Source organism: Polistes dominula, unplaced genomic scaffold, assembly GCF_049000335.1.
Source record: "Polistes dominula isolate Pdom_NZ unplaced genomic scaffold, Pdom_raw_medaka contig_24, whole genome shotgun sequence".
NCBI lineage: Eukaryota > Metazoa > Arthropoda > Insecta > Hymenoptera > Vespidae > Polistes > Polistes dominula.
Window position 1 is genome coordinate 7,290,052 of NW_028301150.1, and position 21,269 is coordinate 7,311,320.

Below are 21,269 nucleotides of genomic sequence, written 5' to 3' on the forward strand. Positions count from 1 at the left end.
TTTCCATTCGACAATAAGATTTGAACAAAAATTGTTGGACAACGCGAAATACGGGAATAATCATAATCATTTTGTTGTTGTTGTTTGCTCGTTCTCAATGATTAATTATTATCGATTCTTGTTAAATCATTTTTTTTTTTTTTTTTTATCATCCATGTCGATCAACCGCGGTGACAGACAAATACACAATCTATAAAACTCATACGCTACACGTCAATAATAATAATAATAATAATAATATTATTATCTTTATCTAAATTATTGTCACCATCACACACATGAGACGTGAGTTAAATAGTAGTCTTTATCTGTTTTTTTTTGTTTTTCTTTCTCCTTTTTTTCTTTTCTTTCTTTCATATTGACGTACTAGGCGAATAATAAATATAACAAATAGAATTGTATATATATGTATATATATATATATAATATATCTCTAATAAACTCACATTTATCATACCGCTAAACGTCATGGAGACACTTTGCTATAGTTTTGTATAACTTTTAACAATGCCCCAACCAACCCCCCCTCTTTTTAATTTACTTCTTCTTTTATTTATTTCATTGACCACGTTATTTTTTTTCTTTATTTCAACAAAAAATCTTTTCTTACTTTTTTAAAACATAATAAACTTCTTAATTAATTTACTATTTTTTTCTTTTTGCTTTTCACTATTCACTGGTCTCAATAAGAAATCACGCATACATACGTTTACGGGGAAACAAGTATAAACTATTTCCGATAAATAATAGTTTACTCCGTCGGACTATCATCATCATCATCATCATCATCATCATCATCATCATCATCACTATCGTCATCAGCATCACCGTTATAGACGTGGATTACTAACATACATACCTAAATATCAAAGTTAACATACACAATAGAGATCATAAGAAAATATACTTGCGTCGTTTGAAATAAAAAAAATTAAATTAAAATAAAATTAAAAAAATAATTAAAGAAATAATCCGCGCTAAAAATAAAAATGAAATATAGAATTTACTAATAATAATATAATTACGAAGAACAAAAAGGAAACAAAAAAAAAATAAGAAATATAAAGAAGACAAGAAGAACACGCGTTAAGAAAGAGAAAGAGAAAGAGAAAGAAAAGAAGAAAAAAAGTAAAATAAAACTTTAACGGAAAAAAAAAAAAAGTCTATCGTTTAGTAACTCTCAATCCATTTTATCACCTGTTCTTAAAAAGAAAATACTGTAGAAAAAAAAGAAAAAAAAGGAATTGGAATCGTAATTGAATGTATCTTGCGACAATGTTGTGATGAGCGTACGTATATAGTAATCAAATGTACATAGACAATTGCTTAAACAACAATCAATCTGCGTAGAATTTTTAGTATAATTTTTTCTTATTTTTTTGTTTGTTTTAGATATACTTTAATGCAACGTAAGATTAACAATACTGAAAAGTTTCAACGTTTTAATCACGAAGAAGATTATTTTTTTTTCTTTTTTTTTCTTTCTTTTTTTCGTATGATCGCAAAAAAAATGATCTTCGGAAAATAACAAGAGCAGGTAATATAACATCGTATGACCTAACTTCTTCTGTTGTTTTTTTTTTTTTTTTTTTTTTTTTTTTTTTTTTTATTATAAAATCTCAGTCATTCGCTTTTATTCTCTCACTCATTTTTATTCAAATGTGCAGCATACGACGCGTCGTTTTTAAATGTACTCTTGTGTATTATCTATTTCTTTTTCTTCTTCTTCTATTTTGTATTCATGTTGTTGTTGTTCTTCTTCTTCTTGTTTGATCTTGTCGATGATAACGCGAACATTAGACCGAATCAAGGCGAGCTCTAACAAAAAGCAGTATATATTATAAGAATAATTTAAAAAATCACAAGAAAACAATCTATTTCTTTTCTGCGAAATTCACATTTCGTGAAACTCACCTGTCACGGTCCAACGTAATAATATATCTTAACATATAATATTATTATATCCCCAACGCGTATATAATTAATATAAAGAAAAGAAAAAGGTTTTCATCTCCCCTCTTTCTCCCTCTTTCTCTATTTCTATTTCTATTTTCGATCGATAAAAACTAAAACATAAATCTTACGTGCCATTGTTATTATGTAATTAATATTTTTTTTTCTATCTTTTCTGTTATAAACCTCGTCTCACATACGCATCGCACACAAGCAAACACAACTGGACTGGCAAACGAAAGTAAATATCGATTTACTTACATACACGACGACTAATTGAAGCTTTGAATTATTATAGCCATCACTTTCTTTCTATCTAACTCTTCTTATATTCTTTGTTTTTTTTTCATGCCGTTATAAGATCCTCTACCCCCCAACCCCTTATCTTCTTTTCTATTTTCTTCCTATTTCCCATTCCCTTTTTTATGTACATTACAATTTGTTTTTAACGCTTAATACAGCCATAATATCTCGATCATAATTAATAATATCTTTTATTTTCGGTTCCTTTTTCAATTCGTATAATGGAATATCTTTACTTGAATACTTTTATAGTAATAATTAATTAATTTAATTCCTTATTCACATTGTCACTTTGATAATATCGCATGATAACGAGGCTCTCTCTTTTATTTTTTCTAAATTTTTTTCTCTTTTTTTTCTTTTTGTTTTTTTTTCTTGGTAACTACGCGCAAGCATGGAACATAACTATTCCCGTCTGATCCGCAATATTTAAACGCATCATCGCTACCATTACTATCCGTGCTATATACAACACTTCATTCGTTGCGTCAGGGTTTGACAATAGAATTTTTAACGAAATTTTGTTTCTTAAATGAAATGAAGAAACAACTCTCTCCCCTTTACGTAACACAGTAACAAAACATTGACAAAAATAATTACATTGTATATGTAACTACATATACTTATAAATTAAGCATAAATATAATAGTACATAATATAATATAATATAATATAATATATATATGAATAATATATTATATTATATTTATAATACATAAAACATTGATATTCTCGAAATTATACAAGTAATTTCAAGAATATATGATTTCAATGAAAAGTCTCTTTTTTGCTATGGGGCCACTATAATAATCACTTTTGTTATCTGTGGTTACGTCACCGTTCGAGATTTCATTTTACCATCATATATCATAAAATATAAAATAAGAATCATTTTCAAAAACGCTATTTTAATATAAAAAAAAAATTATTATTTCAACATCCTTGAGCACATAACGATAAAGACAACGGAAACTGTAATATTTGAAAATTGGATATTATATCATTCGATGGGCAAACAAATGACACATTCAATCGCATCAACGATAACACCATAGCACAGTAGCTGGCAGCTGCCCTTTTTCTTCTTCTTTTTTATCTTAATACGGGTAAAACTATGATAATGCATATAACTGGTATGCCGAATAGTGCAATAATATCGAGCTAATTCGAAAGCTCGATTTTTTTTAGGTCACACATAAGCGATTTAGTTTACTTAAGGAAAAACACTGCTTCCCCCTATCCTTTTCTGGCCACATACACACACGCATCATACTACACACTCGCGCATCGCTCTCTTTTTCTTTTGTTGTTGTTGTTGTTGTTGGTTGTTGTTTGTTGTTATTTTAATACCACAAGTTTTACCAGGTTAATTCGATTATCTCGATTCGAAATGCCATTAAAGGTCTTGGAGATTCAATAATTTACAATCACTACTTAAATTTGATAGTTAAGAGTATATCTCTGTACTAAATTAGGACGAAATACTCAGACCGGGGTATAATTGCCTTTAGGTTTGTAGAAGAATTGTCTTTTCACAAAGCGTCTCGTTATTTCACTCAATAGCAATTTCTTTTCCTTTTTAATCTTCTTCAATATACCCCTGTTTTCTTGTGCACGTCGAGATAAATACGGTAATACTTCTTTAACAGGTCCATAAGGAATATATTTGTATGCCGAATAACCAGATTGACCTGAAAAAAAAACAAAACAATTGTTCGGTACAATTAAATTTTCTTCTCCCTTCATTTTATCTTATCTTTAAATTTCAATCAACACATTCGCGATCGGCGTTTTTTTCCGAGAGAGACATTTAACAATAATTGAAAAATGTAAAATATATTACTCAGTGAGTAAATAATTGACAATCAAATGAATAAACAATTACAATTAAATATTTAATAGTATATGACTTGTGTTGTAAGAATTTGCAACCGCAGTTTTGAAGTGACGTAGGATCGATTATTACGTTTTGCCAGTCTTTAAAATATGTTTATAAATCAAATATATTATATCTTACCTAATGGGAACGTTATGTAATCACACATTCCTAGTAATTGGCCGAAACAAATAACTTTATCTTCCGGCGAGATTCCGATTTCCTTCATTCTAAACAATATTAAACAAGAAAATGTATATTAATTATCGAAAACATTAAAAACAAAGTAATAATTAATTAATAACAAATATAATAAATGACTTACTTTTCAATGGCAAAACGTACGGTGTCTTCGTTGTGCGAGGCAACCATAATACCTATCTTCTTAGGATCTTCGCCCTTGTCTTTGTACTGCTTCATTCGCCTCAAACATTCCATCAACGTTCTGTGATAAGATTCAGTAGTTGCTTCGTAAGTTGGATTCGTTGGATCAGGATAACCCATAGCTGCTGCTCTTGCTCTTTCCTATCATAATTAATTAACGACTATATGAACTAATTAATAGTTAAGATATATATTAACTAAATGTAATAGAGAAACATCATTGCAATAGATATTTCAAATGTCTTTCTCACCACTACGCATAGGTATAACTTTTAGATGCAAATAACATTAATACATTAATCATACCTGTTCAATATAAGCACCACGAACAATTTTCGCACCAAAATAGAAGTTTTGACGTTCAGCCTGTTCCAAATCTGTTTTTACCTCGTTATAAGCTTCCTGAAGATATGTCTGGTACGTATTGAACACCACGGCCTATGAAGTAGACCATTTGGGATTGAGAAATGATTCACTGAAAATTTGCGGATTGATAACATATTACGTTCTTTGAAATAAACCATTACCTTATCTGTATTGTACTTGCGCATCATTTCCAATGTTAGCCTCGAGATTGCCGGCTGGAAATACGTTTGCTCCGCGTCTATCATAATACGTACGTTTAACTTGTCAGCGACCTATTGACAAAAAGTAAATTAATTTTTTATTGGATGAACTTTTTACATTATTCTTCTTATTATTACTAAATTTTATTCTTCTTAAGGATACGTACCGTAACAATATTGTTCAGTCTTCTGATCATATTCCTAAACATTTCCTCTTCCTTAGATGTTAATTGGGACATTAATCTCACCATTTTTCCAGTTTTTATATCGGGAACTTGAAACGTTTCACTCAACTCGTAGTTTTCATCTAGGATTCCGCTCCAAGGAAACAAGTGAATTACACTAAGAACAAAACAATATTAAGCGTTATTATATTATGTTTATGTTTAATTTAAAACTTCAAATATATATATGCAAAAAAAACAAATATTTCTTTGGATGAAAATACTATTATATTCGTATATGAATGTTTGTGCATTATTTATTACAAAATATATTTAATTAAATATACACAAGTTTGTTGCATTAAAAAAAGACAAACGGTAATATTCTAAAATAGTATTATCATAACGATTGAAAAAAAGATATACAATACTACATACATACCCTTCTTTATCCGATTGAATCTTTTCAAGGAACTTTTGTACCGTTACCGCATCCATTACGTGAGCCTCTTCAAATTTTTTCTTAAAATCATCGGGTTTAGCGTGATGGGCCAAAACAGCACCCTCGCCACCAACAACATCCGACATGTATTGTCGCGCTCGCATAATCACTTCGGACAATTGTAGCTGTAATAGAAAAATAAATAAATAAATTAAAAAAGAGAATGTAAAGATTTGTAATCCCGATATTAAAAATATGAATATTATTTAAAATGAACGAAAAGAAAATCTGCGCAATATATATATGACTTTTTGATAAAAACTTATTAGCCTATGATAAGAACAAAAATAATTATATTTACGAACCAAAAGTTGTGGACGACCAAGCGCTGTCAATTTAACAGCCGTGATTCCAACGCCCATAGAAGCACCTGCAAAAAGATATTTAAAATTTTAATTACATTTTACATCATTTTTGTCATTTATTTTCTATTGTGTAAAACATAATGGTATCACTTTACTAAATCTTTTTTCAAATAATTACACGTTCAACTTAACCGATGCGCAAAAACTATCTTCTTTTTGCAATCTAATTATTTTTCTTCTATTTTAATCGCAACTCATCATTTCAATTGAAAACTATTCTTTTTTAAATTATTAACTTTAAATCTAATCTCATCTTTCCGAAGAATTAAAATTAATATGCTACACTTGGAAAAATCGAAAGAAATCTTTTATGTGTTTAAAAATACATTGAAATATTTTGCAAACAAATCAAAGACACTAAAGATAAAATAAACAAATTAGAGAGAAACAAGTGTATAATAATATAAATGCAATAAGTTTCTTCTAACTCTTGATTATTCTTGGTAGGATAAATTTCACGTAAGCAATCTTTTAACTAAAAAAATTTATCCTTTAACTAAAAAAAAAAAAATTAAATAAAAAAAAAGTAAAACATCTAAAATCTTTTCAACACCTAATGCTGTTGTAATTATTTAACGTCATTCATAATATTCTTTAATATCCGTCCAGAAATTGTAAATTAATTTTGATTAATTGAAATATTGTTCTCAAATCGAGACCTCCTGCGATTTGTTAGTTTGCAAAAAAATAAAAGGGCAAAAACAAAAGTTAGATAATGATCAACAAAATATAATAAAAACAAAAATGACGAGTGAGAGAAAGAAAAATAGAGAGAGAATAAAAAATAATGAACGACCCCCAAGAGAAAATGGTAATTGTTCGTTAGTCATCATCGATCGAATATTTCTGCGATAGACAATTTAGGCGAATGGTTATGTCACCATCGTTGGTGAGACTCTAGATTATACTAGAGAATGTCCGAGAAGATCTTCTTGAAAATATGATATTTATAGCTAATTCTCGGACTGGCAAGATACTATGCCAAATTATTTTCATCTAATATTAATTACTATTTTGTTTTTGGGACTAATATTATTGATATATACTTGTTCTTTAATTAATACATTATAATATACTAGTATTAAAGTTATATCTAATATACACGTATACACACACATACACACACATTATAAAAAATTAGATTTATATTAGATTTAATTATATCTAATACATATATTATAAAGAGTTAAATTTTGTTTATAAATACTATTTCTATTTAAAATGAGATCAGTTACACATTTTCTCTCTCTTTCTCTCTTTCTCTCTCTCTCTCTCTCTCTCTCTCTCTCTCTCTCTCTCTCTCTCTATCTATCTATCTATCTATCTATCTATCTATCTATCTATCTATCTATCTATCTATCTATCTATCTATCTATCTATCTTTATCTCTATCTTTATCTCTATCTCTCTCTGTTTAATTCTCATTATGATCTTTCTGTTTGAAACGTCACGATGTTTCAATGAGACGAGATCTTCGAAGGCACGTCACGTAATGTGTAAACAACGTTTACACCAAGTATTATTATACATTCACGTGTAATGGTAACACATGTGCGGTCTTCCCATACGCATAAGCGTGTGGTTTTTCACACACCGATAAAAATCGTAAAGAGAACTCATACATGGGTAAGATAAAATGACGAGATAAATGACAACGTAAGCGTGCTTATCTTTTTCGTACCAGAAGTTTGAATGAATAACGACACGTAAAATTGTACTCATTGAGTAATAATAATCATTAAAAGTTGTGAACTATCATTTTCAAATTTTGCGGTTCAAACATATTTAACTCTCACGATTCTTATTTAGGGTGAACAAAATGTTTGCATATTTATTGAATGGTAAAATTTACTTTAAAACTGCATAATAGATTGTTGTTTTGTGTAGAATTTAGTTTTTATATTTTATATAAAATATAAAATATAAATAATAATAAAAATGTGCACGCACTTTTAGTTCAACCCTAATAATTATATCTTTCTATTTTATTATTATTATTATTATTATTATTATATTATCATCTTATGGGGGTGAATTAGAGAAAAGGAGATTGCTCACCAGCAACGGCCTCGAGACATCTTATGAAAATGTCCATGTTCCGTTCGCAGGAAGCTTCGTTCAAATAAAAATACGTCCTAGCCGAGGATACTTTGTAGCGTCGATCGGCGAACGATTTTTCTACATGGTATTTCTTCAACGGTCCCTCCGTCTTCTCGTCCCCTGCTTCTGACACAGAGGCCCTAAAAAATTCGTCATCTAATATGAAAAAAGTAAATGATTATTATTGTTACGAATTAATAACTAACCAATTAAATGTATTCGCATCTAAATGTATTTGTCAAATTTTATATAAGACATTTACTTTTTTTTAATTAACCCTTTGAATACAGAACTCATTTAACTATTGCCAATCAACCAATAATAATATTATATACATATATATATATATATATATAATAAAGAAAAATTATTTCTATTAATATTTAAACTATTCTGATAAAATAAACAAAAAAAATTAATAAAAGTAAAGAATTTCAATCCAAGGATGGTGGTAGTTGTAGGTAGAAAAAAATTGATAAGCGCATATATGCGTGCTTAGTCCTTAAGCGGATTGTTTTTATTAGACCCATAGATGCGCTCACCCACAGAAATTCTTTCAAAAATTCTAACTCACTGAACTTCACGGCGTTCTGCCTCTTCCTGCGACAAATCTTCTTCGACGGAATAATCCAGGATAGGTTTGACACCGAACTGTCGTAACCTGTCAAGAACAGGAGTTATTTGTACCTCATCCTCGCCTGCTACAAAATGTCCATAAAACGTTCCCTTCATCAATTTAGTAAATAGCTTTTCTCCGAGCATTTTTTTCGCCAGCTTCATAATCTAAAAATATCGAAAATATCAAATGAAGAAACTAAAATATAATTGAAAACAAATATAAACTAATAACGAGTATATATATATATATATATATATATATATATATGTGTGTGTGTATATATATCCTTTTGAAGTTTCATATTAACATTCGTGGAATAATCTGAAGTAAATAATCCTAATCTAAGCCCTGTATATATATATAATAAATATAATACCTATTTATATTGATAAATCTAAACACGAGACGATTAAAATACTGCGACGATGCAACTTTTCTTTCATGGAACTCGATTCATAATTTATGACGTCACGATTATACTAAAGAAGAAAATCGAATTAATGTCAAATACAAATTACCCCTATGATCGATCATAAATCTTTGTTAAATTTACTTTGTTTCTCTCTCTTTACATAAAATCTTTTTCTATGATTTGATAAACGATCGAATAACTAAGAAATAAAGTAAATTTAACTTGATAAGTTTTTACCATAAAGAACATTTTTATTGGACGATTTGTCATTTTGAAAACCACGCGGAAAATTACAGAAATGAAACAAAACTTTCAAAAGACGTTGTTATGGCAAAGCCAAATAATAAAATAAAAGGAGACATATATTACACGAAACGCGAACATCGTAATAATATTCTTATCTAACAACAACCTTCATTTCAGAAAATAAATCTTAAAATTATAGTTAGACCATTTCCAATTACATAAAATATTTTATAAATTATTGTTATACGCGGATAAAAATCTTTTTCGAAGATTCAATCAAAGATACAATCAAATAGAAAAATTCAATAAAAATAAATTTAATAAATAAATATTGTTAACTTTCAAGACTCCCCCTAAAGTATAGAAACGCAATTATTAAAAGCATACAACAAACGGTTCAGATTATTAATTATTGTTATTATTTTTAAAACAATCTAAAGAGTTTATCGAAACACTAAGATCGATAATTTTCAATTAACGTAAGTGATTTCCAACTAAATAAATATCTTTTACGGAGAAAAAATTACAATGCAATTATTAATTAATGTTTCTATGTTTGTATAAACAATCTAAAAAAATATTCATTCGACCGTACGGTATCATTATTTATACGTTTATTTGTTTAATAAAACAAAAAAATATTTATAAATGAGATCAAAGGATGTAATATATCTATCTATATGTATATATATAATATATACATATTTGTATGTGTACGTAGGTAACATAATGTGATATTAGTAAAGCACATCGACAATATTGAATATCGATAAGACTATCGATGTTTAATCATTTGTTAGAACATACAAGTGTCCTTTGTAATGATCGTTACGTATATATAATGTATAAGTATTGTATCAATTCGTTATTTCCATTACCATACTTATCGTTCATTCACGTGTTATATTTTAAAGAAATCTAATAAAACACATGTACAATTATATTTTTTAGAAACGACGGTTATTAAATAAAGAAAGCTTTTCTTTCTTTTTTTGCAAGACGAAACAAGAATTAATTTTTAAATTAATTTTCTTTTTGTATTTTTTTTTCCTTTGCGATCTTCATCATTGAAAGAAACGAATAATTAAAAAGAAAAAAAAAGAATGGATATAAAAATAGAATGAAAGAAATAAGGGATCAGTAATTACGATGATTTCCTAATCAATTAGATTTCTATGGGGTTTCATATACGAAACTACTAATACTATGGTAAGTCTTACAAGTGTCCACCATTCGTAAATGAAATTTACTAACTTCATCAGTAATTAGAACCTAGGATGAATCCATTAGAATAGAATTGCGATATCTATATTATCTATAGTTTGTAAAATAAACAAAACTTTGCCAGTATATGTCTGTTATATTACATACATATATATAAGTTTCTGTTTGTCAAGTCAATGAATATTAATTTACGTTTATATTTGCAAAATCAATTCGATTCTAATTAATAAGATTAAATATAAAATAATATATAATATCACGCCAATCACTGGATGACCCACTCACCCTCCATGCCCATGTCATATGGTTTAATCGAGTAAACAAAATATAAAGTCGTATAAAATATGTTTAAAATAAAAATTTATTAAATTTTATTAAATTTAAAATTGAAATTATAATATAAAATAAGAATTAAATTTAAAATTTAAATTTTATTAGATTTAAAAGTGCGCATTGTAAATAATTTTTATATGTTAAAAAATAAAATGAATCTATAGAATTTTCACATATGTAGTCGAAAATCTTTTATTCCATCGACGAATTGAAATTTACGAAATTCGAAAATCTCTAAATTCAAAGGAAAATTTATCACGTTTATTAAAATGAGATAACGATCGAAGGGCAAACGTGTTTCAACGTTTATTTAAAATATATAATAAATTGATATATAGAGAGAGAAAGTTAAAAAGAAAAAAGAATCTTTCCTTTTTCTTTATCTTTTTCTTTTTTCATGCTTTGTATTTACACGTATACTTAAAATGTGACATTTGTTCTTTTTTCTTTTTTTCTTTCTTTTTATGTATATTGAATCAATGTTTATTCACGAACGTTAATCACTTGCTTCAGAATTGCGAAGAGAAACGCATGTGAATTTTACTTTTTTATAACAGACTACTAATTACATGGATTCGTCAAACATAATTGTTCCCCATATTACATTCGTCCCCAACTCATGAGTTGACGCAACCTCAAGCTTTGTGTCTTTCTCTCTCTCTGTGTCTGGGTTTTAATCGATATCAATCGTGTAACAAAATTCTCAATTTCGTCGAAATATATTTCTTTTAATATCACCACTTTTTACGTTTCAACATCAATGCAAAATATAATCTTTTTTTTTTTAGATGATCAAATTGTGTATACTCGTTATATTATTTACGTTTTATATTTTTACGATAATGTTACATCTTAAACGTATATATAAGAAATGTAACATTTATTTTGATTTTAATTAATAATAATTGGAATCAATTGAAATTATACGAATTATAAATAGAAATTTTATACTACGAAAAAAAAAAAATAATTGACTCTGTTGTCATAATTATCGTCAGCACGTGTAAATTTGTACCGTTATTTACGAATATTTGTAATATAACAGTGTGTAATAATATGCATTGAGAAACACTAGAAATCTCACTTGGTCTCCATTTGTAAAACATTTTTTGCGGTTACCTACGTGCTAAGTAAAAGAGTAATATTTTTTTTTTTTTTTAGAACGGAAGTCAATGGAAATTTTTTGTCTGCGACACAATATGCTATCTGTATTGAATTTCAATTAATTGTTCTTGAATTTTCATTTTAAATATATAAAATATATATATATATATATATATATATATATATATATGTGTTAACTAAATAATGAAATAATTATATTAATAAACCACAAGAGGATAAACAATTGATCATGTTATAACGAATTTAATATTTCAATTATTTATCCATATAATACTTCCTATAAAATATAATTTTTAACTTATCATTGAATCCAAATAAAATAAAAATTCAAAATCAAAATAACTAATTGAATATTAACATAAATAATTTGTTGTTTAAAATATATAAGACAAATTTGGAATAAAATTATAAATTAAATAATAAATTATAATAAAATTAAAATTATATTATATATATATCAACTACTATGTGTATGCATATACATGTGTATATATATATAAAATATCAAGATGGTAAGGCGAACATATAAAACATTTTCAACGAGAATTGAATCAACGATTCTTCGTTAGTAATAATACACTATCGTATCCATGAACAAATTTTCTTCGTCAGGATCAATACTCGGACCACCTTGCCAGACAGTACGATACGTAACAACCTAGGACGAACGTGTACATATGTTATATATGCATGTATTATATGAACTATATATATATGTACTCTATACGAATACATATACATGCACAAATACATAATAAAGTATGTGTGCATGTTAATAGGTCACTCGATAGATTTCCTACGAACGCATCCTTTTTTTCATAATAACACCCTTTGTTTTTTTTTCTTTTTTTTTGAAGATAAACCAATCTGTTTATTTATTTACGGATTTTTATCAAAAATTAAATTATTATTAGGAACACAATTATATTTTAAAATATTTACTGTAATAAATATATATTTAAATTAAGAGATTAATTTTACTTGATCTAAATTTTACCATTTTGTATATGTAAAATTGTTAATATCAACGAATATTAATTTCTGAAAAATTAATAAATTTTTTTACGATTTATCAACATTTAAATATATGTAAGATATAACGTGTACTTCTACGAGAATCACAAATACGTGATAAAAGTATTGCAGAAAGGGTTTAATAGGTTACCCTAGATAGAGGTGTCCTAAAAACATGCCCTTTTCTTCCAAATAGACAATCGTTCTCGCGATAAATGAATGTGACTTCTTTTACGATTTATTGACACACACAAATTTCGTGCTAAAAATGAACATTTCGAATGTTTGACAAATTTTCGAATTAATTCTTTCTAATAAATAAATATATATTATTCGCAATTTTAATTTATCGTACTCATTGATAATAACATTATTCAGTTTTTAATCGGGTCCTTTAAGTTTTGTATAAAGGAAAATAAAAATATTTAGAAAGTTAATAGCACAAACGTGGAAGTACATATTGAAATTTGTTAATGATAAGAAAAGTAAGTTCAAATATAACCACGCCTTCGAAACAGGTAGTCCAGTATTTGCACCTAGTCGATAGCAATGTTTTTCAAAGGCTTAGAAATGTTTACCGTAGTTTCAAGAGATTATTTATCAATAAAGTCATTACAGTAATGTGCATATGTAGGCGCATATATATATACACAAATAGCGTACGACACAATATTTATGTTTCCTGTGCAAGCTTATTTTTCCGGGGAAGAAATAAAAACAAAAAAAATTACAATTGTAGGAAATAAAAAAAAATACAAAAGAAACCAAATTTGTAATATCACCTAGAGTTGTGTCATGAAATTCACATTGTTTTCAAAGAATTTGCAGCGAATTTATTAGTGTATGTTTTTTTTATTCTTTTGGTTTTTTTAGTTCTCATGGAAAGAGTGGAAAAAACAATAAGAAAAAAAAAGGGAAAAAGAAAATCATAGGCTCTCGTAATGGCTACGAAAAGATTCTCTCACGTTACAGAGGCGCCAGACAACTAACCGGACGACCTTGGATATAGTTATCACGTGTCGTTAGGGACCAATCTCAAGTGGGACATTGGACTCATTCGTAGCTTCCTTCGCGGTAGAATTGGCCGAATGCTTTTTTTTCTTTTTTTAATGTATCGTAACTATCAGAAAAACTAACGAAGATAGATGAAACCACGAGAATGAATAAGGAAAAGAAAGAAAAGCAATCCTATTACACTTACTATTACATTACAAAATGATCTAATGACATCCTGATCAAAGGGAATGATTCAAAACTTCACGGATCTCTACAAGCAACCACGTGTATTCGCGTGAATGCAAACAAAAATAATCTTATTGTAACTGTGAGAATGACGTGTTAATTCATCGTGGTACTTCGAAGAATAATATGCAAGTAAATTTAAACTCAATAGATTATTTTAATAAATGTCCGAGAAAAAGAACTTATGTTTAATTTGTTAATTGTTTGTATTACAAATTTGCATAAATCTTTCTTCCGAACGTAAAATCATTTATTATTGTTTTTTTTTATTATAGAACATATTTCCTATTACCAATAATTATGATTTAATCAATTAAAAATTTAACAATCTCAGAAGTAATCAAAAACTGTACAAACATATTATAAATCCATATTCAATAATTTGATTTAAAATTTGACGCCAAATTGTAAATCGATTTATCGAATGGCAACCGGCATATTCTAAGCCGGCGCAATATTTGAAATAGTGAACACATGGAGTAAGATGGCCAAAGTTAGCCTTAAATGGCCGTGTATCTAATGCAATTCAACGAGTACTATGTCCTCGTCCTTGTCCTCGTCCTCGCCGATATTGTGTACTGGAGAATTGTCTCTTTCTTTCGTAGTTTATCTTTCAAGTCTTACGTTCTTTCTTTTTACGTACTAACAATCTTTCTGCTAGAACGTCTGGCAACCGTCTGAGCTTAGTCTGACAGGACATAGATCTTTACCGCTTCTCGAGGCAATGGCCTACGTATGTGTTTGTATATGCTTGTAGATGTGTGTATGTGTGTGTCTCTTCGATTTCTCATTCTTTTTCTTTCTTCTCTTTCTTCTCATTCTCAGTTTTCATCCAGATAGCTGATAAATTCGTATTTTCTTTTAAGAATCGCAATAGACTATTAAATACCCCAAACTCTCTTTAAAGAAAAAAAAACCCGAATACTTCTGTAACTTCTCTTATAGTCCTATACGGCGTACATTTTCATTTGCTCGCTTTAAGTTTATTTATAACCCGAAAGCTTCAGAGTGGTCTCTCTCTTTCTCTTTCTCTTTCTCTATGTTCCCCTCTTTTGTCTACCAAAGTAAATCTTCTCGCAAAGCACTCTTCTCTTCCCTCTCGCTCATCTTACTAAGATAGACCAAATAGTTTTCGCGGAAACTTAGTTACAACTATCATCATACTAACAATAAAAGCTTCTTGCCAAATTGACTCATTATTTACTATAGCGTTAACAATAGTTTTAGAGTTAATGCATGTGACCGTGATTAAAATGTTAATTTGAATGTTTGTTTGCTTTGTCATTCACTTTCAATAGTTTTTTGTTTCTTTATATCTCGATCAACTACCTTGGATGTCATAGATCCTGAATAACATAACAGCTGTAAGATTCTGTTAGAAAAATTTGATTAATGTTTCCTGAAGAGTCTTCCTGAAGAACTTATTTAGAAAATAAAAAATCACAATTAAATTGATCTACAAAGTGTTTCTTCTATTGTCCTATCTGTTACACAATAAATGATCTTTTTAAAGATGATTTTTTTTGTAATATAAACAGTAGTGAACAGCTATGATGATAAATCGTTTGAACGGAATTTCGTATTCTTTTTTTTTTAATTTTTTTTTATTCAAAGGTGCTGCCATCTGTCGACAAATACGCAAGCTTCTACAGTTCGTAGATATACGAAGGACGAAGGAGCTTAAAAAGATCACCGAAAGGTATTTAAATATGAATTTTAAAGTAAACCGCTAATCGATTAAACGAAAAGAATAATGATAACAATTCTTAAATTACATATTTAATTACGTTAACATTTTGATTCGTTAAATAATCCCGATGAGGAAATAAAATCTTAAACTAAAATGTCCGCAATCAAGCTGTCCTTTTACGAAAGGACTTTTTACATGTTCGATGATCTAAACTAGACTGTACAATTTGATATTCAAATAACCTGTAGTTAAATGTATCAGCAAGTATGCAATAATTTGATAATAAATATTGTGTTTGTATTGTTAATAAATATTGTAAAGTCGAAAGAGACGTACAAACATGGACGTAAAAATAGTTCTTTCCTCCCTCTCTCTTTCTTAACCAATAATCCCGCCAACGAAAGATGATAATACCTCTCGAATTTTTTCAAGGTCGCATAATAATATCGACGTTTCGGGCTTCTATACTGTGTGAGAATAATTTAATCCATACTCATTACTCACGCATTATCGAAACAATGATTTTACTTTCATTTTTTTCTTTTTTGACAAAAAAATGATCAGGTAAAATAATTTGAGACGTTTCTTCCAATGTTTCGAGTTTTACACCAACAAATGACCTAAATTATCCATGGTTTCGTAATCTCTAAGCAGAAGATTGAGTTTGCATCGACTTAACGTGAGTTTATATACGTAACCACGTATTATCTACGTTCTAGAAAAATAAAAAAAAATAAAAAGGAGGATAAAAAAAAGGGTAATCGATGTTGAGGATTAGAAAAAGAAAAAAGAAAAGAAAGAGAGACTACTCAAATTCGAGAGCAATTGAAAATCAAACGCGGTCGCTTTAAGACCTTACACTGCTGATTCTTGAACATATCACCTAGTTGAGTGCAAATCGATAATAGAACTTTTTCATAGAAAATATACAAACTAGTTTTTTATAAATGATCTAATGATATTAAAAATTCATTTGATAAATTAAACAGTATCAACACTATAACGTCAATGTAATCGATATTCAGGGTTAAAAAAATCGACCATAAAATATTAAGAACCGTAATAACCGGGCTGCCATTGAATAAACGTTATAAATATGAAATAAAAACACCGGTTTCTTTTTAAATGTTAAATGTAAATACAAATGAAAATGAAAATGTTAGAATCGTTTTTATTAACAATACTTACGGGAAGGGAGAGGGAAGGATATAGTCGGAATATAACAACTTGTAAATTATCGTCGAGGTGGATTACGAATAAACGACACGAGACAAACGCACGTGCAAATAACAGGTACATGTATACCTGACTGTATCGATCATTACACGCTTGGAACATAACGATTATTACGTAACTAGCCTTCTCAAAGTTTACGGAAATATGAGACACAGAATACGCAGTGAATATATTCATTGTCGTTCATTCTCCTCGTTCTATTCGTGGGGTATCTTAAAATAAAACGAGTTATTATTAGTTAGCGCATTAGTTAAAAAGAATTGTGAAACAATATGATGCACGCGCGCGCGCACGCGCAGGTATATTCGAGTAGCGTGCATATGCAGTTAGCAAATTATTTGATAAGAGTACGCTCGACATTGTCAACGAAGACAATATTGCATGACAATAAAATTAGATGATGAGTCTAAAGAGTTAAAAAAAACCCGTGCAATTAAATAATAAAAAATAAAATGTTTTATACTTTTTTTTCTTCTACGAAGACACCACCAGCCTGAAGATGTCGCAATCGACACCATGACATGCGCCATTTTTAATCGCGAATTGCTTGTAAAACACGTAGTATATATATATAAAATATGTGTGTGTGTATAATGTATAAAATCTATATAATGTATATAATGTATATAATGTATATATATATATATATATTACATACGATGGAGAAAGAATATTCCTTCGGGACGGACTATTCGTTGGCAAGAAGGCGTGCGCGATCGATAAGCGACATCACCAAAATCAATAACAGCTCGTGCCACGTCGTACTAACGCATAAATAGCATACGAAATTCGAAGCTAACTTAGCTACCCGCTAAGAAAAGGTCACTGTCCCTACAATTATTCCTCGTCATAATCTCTATATTCATCATAATACTTGTTTTGAATAATTTTCTAAACAGAATGACAACAGAAAAATCGATTTCTCTTTTTGTTTTTTTATTTTTCCTACTTTATATAATCTCTTTTGCAATATTTGCAATATATTTACAGTGTCGTTAAAAATCTTCAACATTAATTTAGCTTCAATCTTGCGATCGCGAACGCATAGTTTCTTTTTCTCCTTTTTTTAGTTGCAAGATCAAAGACTGCAACGTTGAGACAAGAAGATATGGCCTTGATCGATTTGTCTTGACCGAATAACTGTTAACAATTTTAAATATCTTCGTTGACTTTGAATTTTATGAAGAAAAAAAAATGATCTAAACAATGTCGCATTAATTCTAAGAGCATATCATATGATGGGGGGAAAAAGAAAATTTATTCTTCGAGATTTCAATATTATTTGAATTTTTTTAAATGAAATCAACCTTTTTTTTGCACAAATTGATTCCTCGTAACATTCTAAGTGAAAAAAGGAATAAGGTCATAAAAAGATTTTTAAAAACGTCTATTGTTTCATTCAATTGTAACATGCATGATAATAATGCATATGAATTATTGTATTTGAAAACAAAAAATATAATTGTTAACTTGTAATTCAAATTAAATTAATTCATCTGTTTCCTCTGACATTTTTATCTAACATCAACTAACAAAAAATACGATATACTATTAAAAATATTTTGGTATTCAGAATAACAGAAGGAACCAATTCATGAAAAATAATTACAGAGAAAAAAGATAATAGGAAATATGAAAAAAATTTTAGTTTCCTCAATAAAATGCGTTCTTTAGAAATGAAAATTAATAGTCTCCGGTATTAATTTTGTTTAAAATCAATTTGGACCATCATTTTCGTAGTAATAATAATTTTATTAGACCACCCGATAGATGAAGGTAACATCCGCTAGATGACAAAAGTTACGATGCTCGGCGATGTTAAAAGAAAAATATATTTTTTTCATTTATTACGTAAAAAAAATTATCCTAAAAGATTACATAAAAATAAAAAATGTAAAAATATATTAAAAAAAAAAAATAGATAACTTATTCAAAATTTCTCAGTAGAGCGTCTGACCATCGAACGGCCATGACAGTTGGTGTGACTTACGTAGTAGGTAGCAGACTATAAAATCGATTACTCTCGATAAATCTAAGAGGAAAATGATATAAGGTGAATCTAATTAAAAAGAATGTGATACATTCAATGAAATGATTGATCGTTACATAAATTACTGAGAATCATTTATGAAAAAACAAATAATAATAATTCGTACGTTCGTAGGGGAACAGTTAAGTATTCGCCATGCTTAGAATTCATGAGAAAGGAAGAAACGTGAATGTGTGGTTTGTTCGTCTGTCGAATAAGGAAAAGGAAACTTCTCTATCCCTCCTTAACATCATCACCCTTCCTCCCCTCCACACTATTTCTCGCTTCTCTTTTATTTCATCTCTTTCAAACTCGGATGGGTGAGACCGAATAGAACAAAAACATTGGATGGAATTCAAAAGTTGCAAATATCGATAATTACATAAAAGGTGCTTGTAAAACTGCGTCATTCTGTACGCGTGGGTGGCGGTGGTGGTGGTAGTAGGAAAGAAAGAGGAGGAGGAAGATGAAGAGGGAGGAAAAGAGAAAGAGAAAGAGAGGAAAGAGAAGAAAAAGGGAGCGAAAAGTGTGAGGGGGGAAGTATCGCAGGTGCCGGTTTGGTGTAACGGAGAGTAAGAGATGAATAAAAGAATACATATATGAAATGTTATACTTCAATGAATGCTCACCTGCATATTGTTTTCGACAACATATTCTACCGAACATATTTGATAGACAATATATGCTCTAACGAGTTCCATGTTGGTCTTGCTTTTGAAGGCAGCAATTGGGTCGTTAAACTTCAAATCTAGCGGATCTATCTGTCTGGGTGTTTTTGCTTGATCCGACGCCGGTTGCTCGCTGCCGGTCACTCTATTGGTACTGGCATATCCACGTTCGATCAATCGCACCAATGCAGCTGAGACTTTTTGATCGCGTAATCCAACCACGGGGAGTGGCACGCATTTTAAAATCTTTTTACCGGCGCAACATCGCGGCACCGTTCTCAAAAACGCCATTACTCTCTTTCTATCTCTTTCTCTCTCTTTCTCTCTTTTTCTTTCTTTCTCCTTTTTTATATATAGTATGTATATATATGTATGTATGTATGATGTATGTATATATGTATGTAGATATGTATGATGTGTATATGTGCGAATGTATGTATATAATGCGTATTCTTTTGCAAACGTGTACCGAACAGTCCGAATAGGCGAAGAGCCGACGAGAGAAACGATTACCGCGATCGAAACCCTCTCGCCAAGTGAGGCCTTACGCGCGACTGTGCCTCGCCTGGGGCGTCGAGCTTCCCTCTCCCTTTTCTACCCCCCACTCTCTCTCTCACTCACTCTCTGTCTCCCTCGCACTCCCCACTTGCTCCCTTTCTCTCTTTCTCTATCTCGCGCGCTGCTGCGATTTATGTACGGACCCACCGGTGTCAATATTACTACTGGGACTTGCTCGAATAAGTAGCTTGTTTTTGTCAATAAATATAAGTTGGCACCCCGTATATCCACCAACAAACAAATAATAAACTACTGGAAAAATGTTGTCTTCATTCGATAAGTAACTACTCTAATGATGATCAGATTTGGATTTTTCGTTCCTTTTCTTTCTATCGATTTTATTTCTCTTTCTCTCTCTCTCTCTCTCTCTCACTCTCTCTCTTTCTCTCTCTCTCTTTCTCTTTCTTTCTTTATATTTCTCTTTTACTTTACTTTTGTGCTTCTTCAATTTCATGAAATTTATTATTCTCTCTCGTGTGTTATAATTTGTTTTCCTTTTTTTTTTTACTGAAGAACAATAGAAACAAGTTTCTACCATCGAACGTAGAACACTCTAACAAACCAACACGTTTGAGTCGGCGGAGTAAAGTAAAATCGAGCAAACTCCTTGATTGGTCCATTTAAAGGAGGTGTGTTCCATCACGCGAATCCTTATTGGTA

At 29.3% G+C, this 21,269-nt stretch overlaps 1 protein-coding gene across 1 annotated transcript; it reads right to left on the minus strand.

The window, feature by feature from the left end:
* Positions 1-1,562: 1,562 nt before the first annotated feature.
* Positions 1,563-21,168, minus strand: slgA (proline dehydrogenase slgA). Its single transcript, XM_015321443.2, has 11 exons — positions 20,013-21,168; positions 8,788-8,996; positions 8,172-8,353; positions 6,054-6,118; positions 5,689-5,873; positions 5,250-5,424; positions 5,044-5,154; positions 4,823-4,954; positions 4,458-4,657; positions 4,274-4,362; positions 1,563-3,947 (listed from the first exon to the last, which is right to left on the minus strand). Exons 1-11 carry the CDS (start codon positions 20,340-20,342, stop codon positions 3,742-3,744), a joined length of 1,884 nt encoding a protein of 627 aa, XP_015176929.1. The 5' UTR covers positions 20,343-21,168; the 3' UTR covers positions 1,563-3,741.
* Positions 21,169-21,269: the final 101 nt, after the last annotated feature.